General features: G+C 38.5%; 1 protein-coding gene across 1 annotated transcript in view; it reads left to right on the top strand.

The window, feature by feature from the left end:
- Window positions 1–12,749: 12,749 nt before the first annotated feature.
- jef (major facilitator superfamily domain-containing protein 6 jef) overlaps window positions 12,750–17,176 on the top strand; it is a 41,512-nt gene continuing 37,085 nt past the window's right edge. The window contains exon 1 of the mRNA XM_045757705.2: window positions 12,750–13,192. Coding sequence (XP_045613661.1) covers window positions 12,750–13,192 — 443 coding nt within the window. The remainder of the gene's footprint in view (window positions 13,193–17,176) is intronic.

Below are 17,176 nucleotides of genomic sequence, written 5' to 3'. Positions count from 1 at the left end.
ATTTCCTGCGCACTGCGGGGGTGTCACATTTGGAGGCAACGCAGTTAAGGGGTTAATGTTAAGAGTTTTGCTATATGATATCCTAGATATGGAATATATTGCTATTTTTTTTATATTTTAATGTCATATGTTTTGGTTACAATATATTGTAGTTGCATATATATTGTATTATATATTGCAGTTACAATATATTGTAGTTATAGAAATGTAGTATATACTGTGTTCTTGTTTCCCTCTATGCCATAACTTTGTTTTACCTTCCTCTTAAACAAGCCCGGAGACGTATTAATGACTGCATTACATTATCACTAAATAGAGCTTCTGTTGTAATTAGTATCATGCATATCTCAGACATTTCATTTAAAGCTTTAAATTTTAGGATTTGATGTGCAAACCTCAGATAGCCAATAATATCAACATCTCTTGAGTGTGATGCAAGTTTTATTGCTATTAGCTCAACTGAACATGTACCATAAATATCATGCAAGTTGTGATTTGAGCTTTAGTTATATGTTAAGGTAATAAATTCTTTGGCTTGCCAGAAAAGGAAAAATAATTGTAACTTTAACATGGAAGACTTTTAACATTGCTTTGTCACAACACAAGGGAACTGTTATTAGAAAATTATCATCTTGATGCCATTTCTTAACCTTGCATTTTTGCCTTTAAGAGTTTTTCAACTGAAATTTGTTACTTTATTAGTTTTGAAATTGCTTCCTTCATAATTTTGAAAAAATTATCTTAAGTATCTTGGTAGTATGTATTAAAAACTAAACGTGTTGGATCATATTTAAAGTACCATGGTTGACACACAACTGTCAGCTTATTTGGCTGGTAATCTTGTTGACCAAACCACACACTAGAAAGTGAAGGGACGACGACGTTTCGGTCTGTCCTGGACCATTTTCAAGTCGATTGTGATAATCAACTTGAGAACGGTAATCTTGTCTTTTGTATAGGTATCATCTTCCATATGTGTGTGTGTGTGCGCACATGTATGTGCGTGTGTGTGTAAGTACCTAAGTATATATACAAGATGAGAGCTATGTTTGTGGTGTCCCATCTTCCCAGTACTGTGTGTCATATGACACTGAAATGTTATGCACGCGTGACTGTGATACACTGAAAATGTATCAGATTTTTCGATGTAAACTATGTGGCCAGACTTTATTCTGCTGATCTTTGGCAGCTAGAGTATTGCATTGAAAAAAGATGAATTATACATGTTTCACAATATTTGTAATTTGTTTCAAGTGAAGTATATAAGCACAAAGGTTTTACATTTTATAAAATAAGTAGCCTTTCTTAATGACAAATTAAATTTATTACACCATGATCAAACTATTAACAAATAATTTAACATCACAGTAAAATTATGAAAAAAAATAAGCTCAGTTCTACACTTGTGCTCATTTCATTTGGAACTGAAGCAATTTTAATTAAATTTGACAAAATAGCAAGTAAATATTTTATACAGTAATAAAAGCATCATACATTTATAGAAAATGCATTTTGCTAGTTTTCTATATTTAGTGAAACTGTACAAAGTACTGTAATGACACTAGTTCATAAGGTCCATGAATGCTAGTGTTCCATTGGTTCCATAGCTTCTCAGACTACATTTCCCTGATGCTTAGTGACATATTCAGTTGGTGCTCTAAAAAGTAGGTACCTGTATAGTCCTTTTCAGTCTGATAATGCTTAAAATACTTGAACGATCCAAATTTGTTGGACTTGTGTGAACACCTCCCATCAAACTTTTCTCGTGTTTGGGAGGAGCACTGGATAGCCCAAAAATTAATAATTCAAATAGTACATAGTACTTGGATTGATCAATTCTCATCAAGACACTCCATATTCTTCACTTGTCATCTGGGGAAAAATTTGGGTAGTGTGAATAAAACTGAATAACAATGTAATTGGAATAAACTAAAAATAATTCTTGTGTTTAGTAAATTCTTGGATGCGAGCTGTAGAAAAGCTTTTAAAAATCAATTGAAGCCGTGCATATGTCATAAGACATTTGTTTCTAGTATCTAAGGTGAAGAGAGTTGTGGCTAAAGATGGATTGCTCCAATATGTGCCTTAACCTTGAAGTAGGAGTGCAATGTATTCACTCCACCAGCAATTGACTTTATAGTCCTGCCACACTAATCTTGCCATTTTTGTTAATATAAAAATGTGGAGGTTTAAAGGAGCATTTATTGAACCTTGCCCCCATAATGATAGCATCTGTAGTTACTATGGATAGAATGTACAAAATATGGACTTGATCAAATCCTTAGTAATTCTGGCTCCTTTTACATGGATCATCACATGTATTTCAGTTCTAATAACGGCACTATGGATGATTTATAGGAATTTGCTAATATTCTTTGACACGGTGCTATAACCCTACTGGCATAGCATTTTTGTTATAATTACTTATTTACCCCAACCTCCCAGCTGACTTCCACACCAACCCACCCCCTCTTACAGTTGACAATTGGGAAAAGCTAGTAGGGAAAGTTTGACAGTGACAAATTTCTTCCACCTCTACTCTTGTTTATAAATTACTATGGGGGCTGGGAAATGTGTTAATTTGTTTGGTAAAGAAATGTACAGTACTTATAAAGTCATGTTTATCATCTCTTGTACTATTGCATGAACCTTTAACATGCTGGCCTAAGTAATCAATTCCAATGTCAGGAACACGTCTCCGAAGGGCTATGCCATAATGGCCCTTACAGCAATGTTTTGGCTAGCTTTGCCATTGCCTGGAACACATCCCCCAACAGTAAACAGGGTATACATGTAATGGTTGTATTATAAGATAAACCTGGAATAGAGGACTGGGAAGGCTTTCCTCAATTGTCAGAGATCAAATGTATCTACAGAGTACAATAGTTAGTAGTTTAAATATTAGTTAAAGAAACTTGATAAATAAATACAGTATTGTGAGTCTTAGGAATAAATCCACAGGTAATTGCAGTAGTGAACTAAAGGATTAATAGGTATTATAATTAGAGAGAAATGAAATTTACTTTACAATAATTATTTTCAATATAATGAAGTGCATTTATTCTCAAAGTCTGTTCCATTTAAAAAGATATCCTGATATATATTAGTAGTATAGTTAAATGCAATATTACTTTATAACATTAAACTGACACACACTCAGTACAGTAGAGTACAGTACAATACATACAGTTTTAGCATGTAGGTGAATGTTAAGAGCATTGTCATTGTGTGTTCATGTATTTGCACAGAAAGAAAATGACCTGCAGCACATGGAGTTGCTGTTCACGGCTTTACTTGATTTTTGTTGTTTTTTAAGACTGAAAACATTGTGTGGAACCTGATGTGATGTGACATCACTCACCAATGTGTTTTTGCATTGCTTTTGAGCAGAGTGTATTAAATTATGTTAATTAACATTATAGTACATTATTTTATAAAATATATAAAACAAATTACTGTACTTACATAATAATGTATATACAGGCAGTACTTCGGTGTTGCAACCTTCACTGATGACTGATAACTGCTATATACATGCAAGTTCCATAACATACTTGGGTAAGCCTTTTATGTAGTAATCTTTTTGTATTAATACTGCTACTAGTATATTCAGTAATTACCCATAATATCTGAACAATACGCAAAAGCTTTAATACTTAAATAATACATATTAATAAATGTGTTTAATATTTTTGCTGGTTAAAGATTTTTAAGTTTATGTAGCAATATAGGTGCTAGTAGCATTCAATTATTAATAGCCCAGGATACAACCTCAATTGCACAGTGGTAAACAGTTCAACTAGCTGAAAATAATGCAGGAAACAGGCCTGCATATTTGCACTCATCTAGAGATGATTTCGGGGTTTTTTAGTGTCCCCGCGGCCCGGTCCTCGACCAGGCCTCCACCCCCAGGAAGCAGCCCGTGACAGCTGACTAACACCCAGGTACATATTTTACTACTAGGTGACAGGGTCATAGGGTGAAAGAAACTCTGCCCATTGTTTCTTGCCGGCACCTGGGATCGAACACAGGACCACAGGATCACAAGTCCAGCGTGCTGTCCGCTCGGCCAACCGGCTCCCTTGAAGTAGAAGTACTTCAAGGTAGAAGAAGTACATCACCTGCTGTTTCTTTGCAGTGTATGCAGAGGTTTTCGTGTTAGTTTCATTTAACTTGTAATTTGTCTTGAAAATTTGCTGCTCTTCCACTGTACCATCAAGTCAATGTATCTTAATTGCAGTGTGTGTTGCATTCCAGTATTGTACATATTGTAATATTTACAGTAACTGCTATGTTATGGTTTTGAAATATTGTCAGCATTTTCATAATATTTTCATAATGCTTTTGGGATTAAGTATTTTGTTACACCTGGTATTTGTGTATGGCGATCTTGCATTGTCAACCAGTTATAATTGTTTAACTGCATTACAAAATTTTATAATTTACCAGCAACTATTACTAGAACTTGTGTTGTGACACTGCTCAAGAAACCCGTTATTCATATGATGTGAAATTAGATTATTATGCCAACATTTGTCATATGAAAGAAATATTGCATTTTCTAATATATTTTGAGAACTTAAAAATTATTTGAGTTAAAAATGGCCAGAAATTGTGCATGCCATTGTGGTGACTGCCCAGATATGCCTTTTAGACCACTGGAGCAGCAGTTTCATTTTTAGTTGCCTCTTGTGTCTAGTACATAAATGTTAAGTACAGGTATACAGTATAATGAAAGCATTATGCTTGCATCTCCCTTCTATATTGGGTATCTTTACAACATTTGCATTTTGGTTTATTTTATTCCACTGTCTTGTATAACTGACTTTATTCATTGAAATTATTAAATGTACATTATTTCAGTAAATATGAATTTACATGTTACTGCATTATAATGGATATTTTCATGTTAAGATGATGTTATTATGGATGTTTAATATTATAGTGTATTTAGATATCAAACATTACAACTCCTTCAGTTGCTAAAAATATTTTATGGGATCTATGCCAGCTAGATTTGCATGTTACTGAACTTCCTTGAAGTACTATAAAATGTGTTAGGACAAATTCAGTACACAAAATTTACATTGTTAAGGAGTGAAGGTGTGTTATTCAAGTGCTTCATGACTCATTGCATGCTATTTATTTTTGAATTTTTAAGTAAATTTCTCATGTTAAGATAAGTCTTTTGTAAAGTTTATTTTTTTACATATTTAAAATATATTAAAATCAGATACAATGTTTTCAGTAATGGTATTTTAATTATAGTATGTTAATAAAGCTTAATATGTGCAACTCATTTTATTAACCTAAACTTACTGTAATAGAGGGGAAATAATTTCTTATATTTAATTTTACAACTCTAATGATTTTAAAATAATTGATAAATGTAGCTTATAAATCTAATTCTTGAGTATACAGTTTATAACTATAGATATTTCATGTTGTTATAATGACCTTCTCTTGGGTAAGTAATTTACTGTAAATTTGTGAAAACTAACCCAACTACAAATGAACATTTATGATTAAAGTTTTGATTGAAATGCAGCACGTAACATAATGATTTAAGACAAGTATAAATTCTACAATGTTGTATGCATCTTGGAGCATCAAAAGAGTAGAATTTTGTCTGCTATAAAGCATGAAATTTAAATTAGTAGTGAACATTACCCATTTAATTGTACTTGTTTTGTATCATAGTTGATTTTCTTAACATTTTGTATTTATCTGGTATTTGTGCAATTTTAAGTGAAGGAGAATTGATTCAAGTATTAGGCACTAAACACAGGCAATCATTCAGATATGGCAAGGCTAACTTAAGTGACTGAGGATTATGTGCTAACCTCAATAGGTAGCCAAGTACAGCAAATGCATATTTAACTCGGTAAAGTCTGCCTTATTCTTAAAAGTCAAATTACTCCAGAAATTTTCAAAATTTGGTATAGATTGTACAGAATAATTTACATTGGAGAAACACGTTGGTAGTAAGAGGAATTTTTGGAAATGGTAGTTAGACAAGTGTGATTTGTGAAAATGGGTGGCTGTAAGTGGGTAGATCAATCGACTCTTGAATCAGGATTCTCAACCTTCAGTCAGCTGGTTTACATGTTCCTGAACCCTATGGGGTCTCATAAAATCTAAATTTGCTGCTTTCTGTGGAATCTGATTACATGACTTTACTTTCTAGTTCAATTCATTTCATTACTATACAGGCACTGATCAAAATTTTTGTAATATTCCCATGACTGAATTAGGTACAATATTTTGTTGTTGTTGTCTTTCTCTTATACTACCTATATTAGTCTCCCTATATGCTCTAGCTATTCCTTAAATATTTTGGATTTGATGATCATGCCAGCCCTGTGTATTTTTTAAGTGATGAGGTGATTTACTGTCTTTAGTCTCTCCTGAACTTGAACCTATGTCGTTTGTAACTAGTCAGGTGAAGTGCCTCTACAATTTCTACAGCTTTGGTTCGTATTTTAACAAATAATAGCTCACTGAAGGTCATCTTAGGACTATCAGCTTCATTGGCCAAGATCACTTTTGCTCCAGTAAACCCAATTACCTGCATTTACAACAGTCAAACTATCGGCAGTATTACAGCATGCAACCAGAATGCATTACCACAAATTTTATAATAGACTACCAAATGAACATGCCTGCAAAAAATTTAATCACATCTAGCTTAGTCGCATGTCCCCAGCTTCAAAACTCATTTTCAAAAGGTAGCACGAAAACCTTGTTAGCTCAAAATGAAAACAAACCATAGAATTTGGTTTTAAATATCCTCAACAGCTTTCCCAGGGCTCCAGCTGGTTCTTGTAATATTGAGTCCATCTACAAAAATCATCTAAAATATGATTGGAATCATATTAGAGAGCTACCATTCATTCCCTAATATTTCCCATGCTTTAAGCGTCGATTTCATTGGGCAAAATTTGAATTTCAACTCGTCATATGAAGGATAACGACAGAGAGAACCTGTAAAGATTTAACTACATCTAGCATATTTCACATTTTTCTAGCACAAGCATATTAATCTCATTTTCAAAGGAAAAAGGGCCCCTATTTTAATGAACAAAAACCTCTGCAAATGAAAAAAGCACAGAATTTGGTTTTAAATATGCCCAGTGGCTTTTCCAAAGCCCCAAATGTTTGTTGTAATGTTGCCTCCATATATATGAACTTAGTCCCATCATCCGCAAATCCACACTTCCCCCGCTTCTTGTTGGTGGAATCAGGTGAGTAAATCCTGCATGGAAAGTGTGTCAACCAGAGATTCACCGAATAGAGGTTTCACTGTGTAGTGAAGACCACACAATTATAAATCACATCAGGGAAGCATAGTGAAGACCAATTATTGACCACATCAGAGGAGTATAGTGGAGACCAATTATTGACCACATCAGGTTAGTATAGTGAAGACTGCACAATTATTGATCACATCAGGGGAGCATAGTGGAGACCACCTAACTATTGATCACATCAGAGGAACATAGTGGAGACCAATTATTAACCACACCCAGGGAGTACTGTATAGTGAAGACCACACAGTTATTGATCACATCACAAGTAAATGAAGACAAATTATTGACCACATCCAGGGAGTATAGTGAAGACCACACAATTATTTATCACATCAGGGAGTGATGTGATCACAATTATTGTTCATATTATGGGAGCATAATGAAGACCAAACCAGGGAGGATAGTGGAGACCCTCAATTATTAATCACCTTAGAGAGAGCATAATGGAGACCACTCAATTATTGATCATATTAGAAAGGAGCATAGTGGAGACCACACAACTGACATCCAGGAAGTACAGTAGAGACCCCCACAATTATTGATAACATCAGAGATGCATTATGGAGATCAGTCATTGATCACATCAGAGAAGTGTGATCACAATTATTGTTCACATCAGGGGAATGTAGTGGATTCTACAGATCTCATAGGGGGAGTGTAGAAGAGATCACAATTATTGATCACATCAGGGAAGTGTAGCAGAAATCACAATTATTGATCATATCAGGGGAGAGTAGTGATCACAATTATTGATCACATCAAAGTGTAGAGATGGTATAACAGACTACTTGAACAGGGAATTGTAGCAGTGGTCTACATCCTCGTTTCAAAACTGAGGGATCCAGATGTAACTCATGGACAGAGCAGAAACAGTTAAAACTGTTAGAAACAGCACATTTCCTTCCACCTGGTGCCTCTGTTCACCTAACAGTAACTAAGGAACCTGGGAGTTATGCCACTGTTGTCGAGCGCATCGTGGAAAGGTCAGTAACTGGCCTAGGGATATCTCATAAGCCTAAGTATAGGCTACCAGTCCCCAACAATGGAAATTATTAGTAATACACTGCAAGGCTACAAAACAAACGAGACTACCATAAGATTTAATATCCAATAAAAAGTTAAAACCCATTTGACGCAACCTCACTTAACCCAATACGTGAGCCACACATAATATTCTTTCTAAGAAATACTTCAGTGACAGCAGGCCAAACAGCGGCTCTATGTCTTTTGACCCCTTGATAAGAAAATACCACTTAAATATTGCTCACATTTTTGTAGTCATTAAGGTAATCTTTGGTTATACTTATTTAATTGTGCACTTAATAATTTACAGACAACTGGTACTGGCAGTCGTGTGAGAAGTGGGTAATACTCTACACCGCCAACACATTTCACTAAGTTAAATGTGGTGTCATGAACCCATAGATTTCTGTGCCCACTAATTCCGAAGGTGCATTTAATTGTATGTATTAGTGTAGGTGATTAAATATGCATGTGTATGTATATATGTACATGTATGCATGAGTATGTGTACATGTATATATAACATTAATAATTTTGTAACTAGCGTCAAAAGATTGTCATTTGCTTAGCTAAGCGAACTAGAGGGTTCAGTTCCTGAACCGATTATGTGCCTCCGTAATCCTTTACACCACCGCCCCAGAGATGAGTATGGGGTGCATAATGAAGAAAGAAATTGAGAAATTTAATTACATTTAACTAATTTTATATTTCTCACTATACAGTATATAGGTTAGGCCTATATCAAGGTCCCCCCAAAGGTCGATATACTGACTGTCCCCAGGATGCAACTGCACAACAACCTGACACTCCTGGCTACCTGTTTGATGCTAGATGAACAGAGGCATTAGGTAATGGAAAAGTGCTTAACCGTTTCTGTCCCGCATGGGATTCGAACCCGGCATTCCCGATTGTGAGTAGAAAACAAACCTAACTGTACTACCGAGACACTTACCAAACCCAGTGTTTCATAACTGACACTCACAGACATTGTGATAAAACTTAACTCGTCAGTGGCGTTCTCAGGTAGAGTGGTGTCACTCGCCATCACTCTACTCCCCCGGCACTCGATATCAGCTACCTTCAACATGTGACTCTGCTGTTATCATCTATAGCTCCCGGTTGTGTATACTGCTAGGTGAACAGTTGTTCAGAAGGCAGCCCGTAATAGTTGCTTAGCTCCAAGACACCTATTTGCTACAAGAGGACCAGTTCCCTAGGATATAACCCACATCTGTCAAATAAGATTGATTGATAGAGATTAAGACAGCCAAGAGGTGACAGGGGCATGAATAACCTGTAAGTGGAGGGTGTTTGGAGCCATTACCAGTACCAGCAGTTGATACTGTAGATGTGTGGATGGATGAGGTCTACATGGCCGCTCGCAGTGTGTAGCCTGCAGGAGGCTTGGCTGTTAAGGCTGGTGGCTTGTGGACGGAGGCGTCACGTGGCGTCTGCTATCCTCGGCATAATATCGGCGGTTCTCCGTCGTCGTGCCGTCGACCAGGTTGTCGTCGTGGAATTCTGGCTGTCCGTCGGGGCTTGTAGTACTCGGGTTCGTAAGTCAAATAACTACCAAGTACATATTTACAGCGTGTTGAAAGACATCAGGTGTAAGGAAACATGCCCAAACATCTTGCCCTGTCCACTAACGGAGTGGCTCCAATCCTGCGAGCCGGCTGCACTATCTGCTTGCTTTACACTAAATGTAAACTTACTTTGCTATAAATGAGGCATCTTCCTTATTTTCAAGTATAAACTTGAATTGATTTATTATCTTCTTGAATAGGAAGAGATGGATAGTAATTTAGAAAGGGTTGAACGTCCACGGTGCAACAAAGTTCCGTTGTTTATTAATTATTCGTTGTGTGTTGTAGTTATAGTATTTCTTTTTAAAGGATGCTGATCTTTTAAATCTGAACTTATTCAATTTATATCCATGGTTTCGTGTTCTTTACTGTGTTCATATATTTAATATCTTATTAATATCCCTCTTGTTATCATGCACTTGTACACTTCAGTCATGTCATCCCTAACTCTTCGCCTTTCTACAAAACGTAAACAAAACTTTTCAGTCTCTCTTCATATCGAATATGTCTAATTTGTGGGATTAAGACTTGTTATTCAACGTTGGACGCGTTCTAGTGAATTTATGTCCATTCTATAGTATGGTGACCAAAACTAAACTACATAATCTAAATGGGGCCCTATCAATAGCAAGATATAACGAAGAATTACATCAAGTGCTTTATTGATAACGCTTCTAAAAATAAATTCCAGTATCCTATTTGCCTTCTTTTTGAACATTTATGCATTGCTTTTTTGGCTTTAAATTCGTACTAATCATGACCTTCAGATCTTTTTAGCAATTAGGCATCTACATTTCAACACCATCCAGCTGATATCCCGTAACTCTATCATCACCACCTAGCCTCACAACCTTATATTTGTCAGCATTAAGGCATCTGCTAATTTTTCGACCACTTAAAACGTCTCTAGATCGTCTTGAAGTGATTTTGAGTCTTCTTCTGAGTGTATTTCCCGCCCAATTTTCGTATCGTCTGAAAATTGTCAAATATTTTTGCTCAATCCTGAATATAAATAATTTATATATAAATATAATTTACAAATTCTCTACACTATATTATATATATATATATATATATATATATATATATATATATATATATATATATATATATATATATATATATATATTACTCTGGCTCGTGTCATGCCACTGGGAGGCATAACATTGGGCTTATGCCTAATTCACGCTTAATTAATATGAGGGAGGAAGATACTGGAAGTGCTTCAATACAGTCTCCAGACCTCCCCCTTGTTTATATATATATATATATATATATATATATATATATATATATATATATATATATATATATATATATATATATATATATATATATATATATAAATTTGTGAGGGTACCACCTCTGGTGCCAATGTGGGGACCCATAGCCTCGGAGAAGAAAATAAAAAGTATTCAGAGGAGACCTTGTGGTTTCTCACTGAACACTAATATTATCTTCTCCTACCACCCCCATTCTCATGTATGTACACACACACATATATATATATATATATATATATATATATATATATATATATATATATATATAGATATATATATATATATTTTATTAGCTATATAATAATATATTATATATTATTAGCTACGGCTTATATATATATATATATATATATATATATATATATATATATATATATATATATATATATATATATATAAATAAAGCATATATATATGTTTACATATATATATGTTATTATGGATGTTTAATATTATAGTGTATTTTGATATCAAACATTACAACTCCTTCAGTTGCTAAAAATATTTTACATTTTTATAAAATGTATAAATGGGAGGTATATATATATATATATACATATATATATATATATATATATATATATATATATATATATATATATATATATATATATATATATATATATATATACCTCCCCTCTAAGGTAAAATTAATGACCTTTCCAAGGATGCAATCCCACAACAGTTGGCTAACTACCGGGTACGTATTTACTGCTAAGTGAACAGAGGTATTATGTGAAAGAAACGTGGCCAACCATTTTATGTCCTGCCCGGGATTCCCGATTGTGAGGCGAGACGGAACCTAACTGTACTACAGAGACCCTAATATAAATAGGAGCTGCCTCGTATAGACCAATAGGTCATGTGCATATTACGTTCTTGTCATGGTGTTAGGTGAGGCGGCCGACCTGACTAGCTGTGGCTCCATCAAGATGCTCGCTCTCATATTGATTCTTGCCCCCAGACCTTACTCCCGTCACGCGTCGCCCTCAACACCATCCACAATCACACCCAACCATTCATATCCATTTCTTCATATTTACATTTGTTTTACATCCAAAAAATTAATGATTTGTAAAAATCCATTAAAATGTGCCATGAAGTCGTAAAAAGAAATAAATACAAATAAAAGTGAGGGAAGTGGTTGGTGGAAGGTTGCGCCTGCGCGCTGAGGTGCACATCGAGGGGACACTGGGAGTGCTTCAACACAGTCTCCAGACCTCCTCTTGCTTAAGGCACTCGCTTCCCGCGTTCCTTCCTTATCTCGTACCGTTACGAGTGTTTGGTCGGTTGTTACAGTAGTGCTGGAGGAGGACTGTAAGAGTGTGTGCTGGTGGGCGTGGTGACATGACACGGTAACACCACATCAACTGCCTTGGCTTCACCAAAGGCCGTATCGACCGGCAGTCTCCAGATATCTGACTGTCGGTGAAGAATCAACACAAAAGTATACAGAATAATATACCTCGACAGTTTTTCAATGCTCGGATGTAGCAAAACATAGCTAGATCCTCCACTGCGGAGATCAGGTTACAGTGGCATATAATATGGACTCTGTACGAAACGATAACTATCAAGGCTACACTATGGCACAGCAACAAACTCAATTCTACACGGAGGGGGCAGATGGGTCACAGAGGTCAGAGGTCAGTGAGGTTCCACCTATGATCCAGGGGTCCAGACCTTACGTGGACCCCAACGCCACTGGCGAGGTCGACCCCACAGCCTACCCGGAGCCAAAAGACGCCACGCACAAGATTCGCGGCCGCTCTGATATTCTTGACATGTTCTGCAACAACGTCAACCAAGAGCTGCTTATCGCCAAGACATTCTACTTTTTCTTCTTCTCTGCCTTCGGGTGTCTGTTCCCCCTGATGGCTATCTACTTCAAACAGATGGGAATGAACCCTCTACAAACCGGTATACTAATTGGTATCAGACCATTCGTGGAGTTTATTGCTGCTCCTTTCTGGGGCTCCATCGCTGATAGGTGAGACCCATATTAATACTCCATAGTCCTACCTAGAAGGCCTATCACCCGTCCCCACCCCCCCGTATCCAAGCTAGTAGGCTGGTGACTCTATATCCTAGCTAGTAGGCTGGTGACTCCATATCCTAGCTAGTAAGCTGGTGACTCCATATCCTAGCTAGTAGGCTCGTGACTCCATATCCTAGCTAGTAGGCTCCTGACTCCATATCCTAGATAGCAGGCTCCTGACTCCATATCCTAGATAGTAGGCTCCTGACTCCATATCCTAGATAGTAGGCTCCTGACTCTATATCCTAGCTAGTAGGCTCCTGACTCCATATCCTAGATAGTAGGCTCCTGACTCCATATCCTAGATAGTAGGCTCCTTACTCCATATCCTAGATAGTAGGATCCTGACTCTATATCCTAGCTAGTAGGCTCCTGACTCCATATCCTAGCTAGTAGGCTCCTGACGCCATATCCTATCTAGTAAGCTCGTGGTTCCATATCCTAGCTAGTAGGCTGGTAACTCCATATCCTATCTAGTAGGCTCGTGGTTCCATATCCTAGCTAGTAGGCTGGTAACTCCATATCCTAGCTAGTAGGCTTCTGACTATATCATAGCTAGTAGGATGGCGACTCCATATCCAAGCTAGTAGGCTCGTGACTCCATATCCTAGCTAGTAGGCTCGTGACTCCATATCCTATCTAGTAGGCTCGTGGTTCCATATCCTAGCTAATAGGTTCGTGACTCCATATCCTATCTAGTAGGCTCGTGACTCCATATCCTAGCTAGTAGGCTCGTGACTCCATATCCTATCTAGTAGGCTCGTGGTTCCATATCCTAGCTAGTAGGCTCGTGACTCCATATCCTATCTAGTAGGCTCGTGGCTCCATATCCTAGCTAGTAGGCTGGTGACTCCATATCCTAGCTAGTAGGCTGGTGACTCCATATCCTAGCTAGTAGACTCGTGGCTCCATATCCTATCTAGTAGGCTGGTGACTCCATATCCTATCTAGTAGGCTGGTGACTCCATGTCCTATCTAGTAGGCTCGTGGCTCCATATCCTAGCTAGTAGGCTCGTGACTCCATATCCTATCTAGTAGGATGGTGACTCCATATCCTATCTAGTAGGCTCTTGCCTCCATATCCTATCTAGTAGGCTGGTGACTCCATATCCTATCTAGTAGGCTCTTGGCTCCATATCCTAGCTAGTAGGCTCTTGGCTCCATATCGTAGTTAGTAGGCCCATCACTCCATATCATAGCTAGTAGGATTATCACTATATCCAAACTAGTAGGCCTATCACTCCATGCCCTAGCTAGAAGGCCTATGACTCCAAATCCTAGCTAGTAGGCCTGTGACTCCATATACTAGCAATTAGCCGTAGTACTCGGTTCTGCTATAGATTAAGCCTATCAATTGATTCCGTTACGTGGTAGGCCTTAGGCCTACCACGTAATTTAATTGATATAATTATCAATTATATTTAATTTATATTATAATATTTAATTGATATAATTTAATTGATATTACGTAATAACGTAAATAATTGAATTGATTTATATAAATCAATTCAACTAGATAGGAAGGCTGTCTCTCGATTCCCTTTGCTAGTAGGTTTATCACGTCTCCAATTCCAATTCTCGCGGTTAATATCACTAGGCATTTCTAGGTAGCTAGCTATTTCTAGCTAGCTAGCTAGTTATTACTCCAAACAATTATTACAAGATAATTTCTCGCATCTTGCCATCAATGCATATATGTTTTATCTCTGTTTTTTATTTCCTTGGATAATTTTCAATAGTGTTTGCACCCTTGGTGTTGGCAGCTGGTGGGTCCTTCAGTGTTGCTTCCTTGAACATACTCCATCTTCAGTGGCCTAGTCTGACACACTGACAAGTGCTCTAGCCTGACACACTGACAAGTGCTCTAGCCTGACACACTGACAAGTGCTCTACCCTGACACACTGACAAGTGCTCTACCCTGACACACTGACAAGTGCTCTAGCCTGACACACTGACAAGTGCTCTAGCCTGACATACTGACAAGTGATCTAGCCTGACACACTGACAAGTGCCCTAGCCTGACATACTGACAAGTGCTCTAGCCTGATACACTGACAAGTGCCCTAGCCTGACACACTGACAAGTGCCCTAGCCTGACATACTGACAAGTGCTCTAGCCTGATACACTGACAAGTGCCCTAGCCTGACATACTGACAAGTGCCCTAGCCTGACATACTGACAAGTGCTCTAGCCTGACACACTGACAAGTGCTCTAGCCTGACATACTGACAAGTGCTCTAGCCTGATACACTGACAAGTGCCCTAGCCTGACATACTGACAAGTGCCCTAGCCTGACATACTGACAAGTGCTCTAGCCTGACACACTGACAAGTGCTCTAGCCTGACATACTGACAAGTGCTCTAGCCTGACATACTGACAAGTGGCCTAGCCTGACACACTGACAAGTGCCCTAGCCTGACATACTGACAAGTGCCCTAGCCTGACATACTGACAAGTGCTCTAGCCTGACACACTGACAAGAGCCCTAGCCTGACATACTGACAAGTGCCCTAGCCTGACACACTGACAAGTGCTCTAGCCTGACACACTGACAAGTGCTCTAGCCTGACATACTGACAAGTGCCCTAGCCTGACACACTGACAAGTGCTCTAGCCTGAGATACTGACAAATGCCCTAGCCTGACATACTGACAAGTGCCCTAGCCTGACATACTGACAAGTGCTCTAGCCTGACATACTGACAAGTGCTCTAGCCTGACACACTGACAAGTGCTCTAGCCTGACATACTGACAAGTGCCCTAGCCTGACATACTGACAAGTGCCCTAGCCTGACATACTGCCAAGTGCCCTAGCCTGACATACTGACAAGTGGCCTAGCCTGACATACTGACAAGTGGCCTAGCCTGACACACTGACAAGTGCCCTAGCCTGACATACTGACAAGTGCCCTAGCCTGATACACTGACAAGTGCCCTAGCCTGGCATACTGACAAGTGGCCTAGCCTGACATACTGACAAGTGGCCTAGCCTGACACACTGACAAGTGCCCTAGCCTGACATACTGACAAGTGCCCTAGCCTGACACACTGACAAGTGCCCTAGCCTGACATACTGACAAGTGCTCTAGCCTGATACACTGACAAGTGCTCTAGCCTGACATACTGACAAGTGCTCTAGCCTGACATACTGACAAGTGGCCTAGCCTGACACACTGACAAGTGCCCTAGCCTGACATACTGACAAGTGCCCTAGCCTGACATACTGACAAGTGCTCTAGCCTGACACACTGACAAGAGCCCTAGCCTGACATGCTGACAAGTGCCCTAGCCTGACACACTGACAAGTGCTCTAGCCTGACACACTGACAAGTGCTCTAGCCTGACATACTGACAAGTGCCCTAGCCTGACACACTGACAAGTGCTCTAGCCTGAGATACTGACAAATGCCCTAGCCTGACATACTGACAAGTGCCCTAGCCTGACATACTGACAAGTGCTCTAGCCTGACATACTGACAAGTGCTCTAGCCTGACACACTGACAAGTGCTCTAGCCTGACATACTGACAAGTGCCCTAGCCTGACATACTGACAAGTGCCCTAGCCTGACATACTGCCAAGTGCCCTAGCCTGACATACTGACAAGTGGCCTAGCCTGACATACTGACAAGTGGCCTAGCCTGACACACTGACAAGTGCCCTAGCCTGACATACTGACAAGTGCCCTAGCCTGATACACTGACAAGTGCCCTAGCCTGGCATACTGACAAGTGGCCTAGCCTGACATACTGACAAGTGGCCTAGCCTGACACACTGACAAGTGCCCTAGCCTGACATACTGACAAGTGCCCTAGCCTGACACACTGACAAGTGCCCTAGCCTGACATACTGACAAGTGCTCTAGCCTGATACACTGACAAGTGCCCTAGCCTGACATACTGACAAGTGCCCTAGCCTGACATACTGACAAGT

The sequence above is a fragment of the Procambarus clarkii genome, chromosome 67 (genome assembly GCF_040958095.1).
Source record: "Procambarus clarkii isolate CNS0578487 chromosome 67, FALCON_Pclarkii_2.0, whole genome shotgun sequence".
Taxonomy (NCBI): domain Eukaryota; kingdom Metazoa; phylum Arthropoda; class Malacostraca; order Decapoda; family Cambaridae; genus Procambarus; species Procambarus clarkii.
The sequence above is the reverse complement of the archived record's forward strand: the minus strand, read 5'-3'. Positions and strand labels throughout refer to the sequence as shown.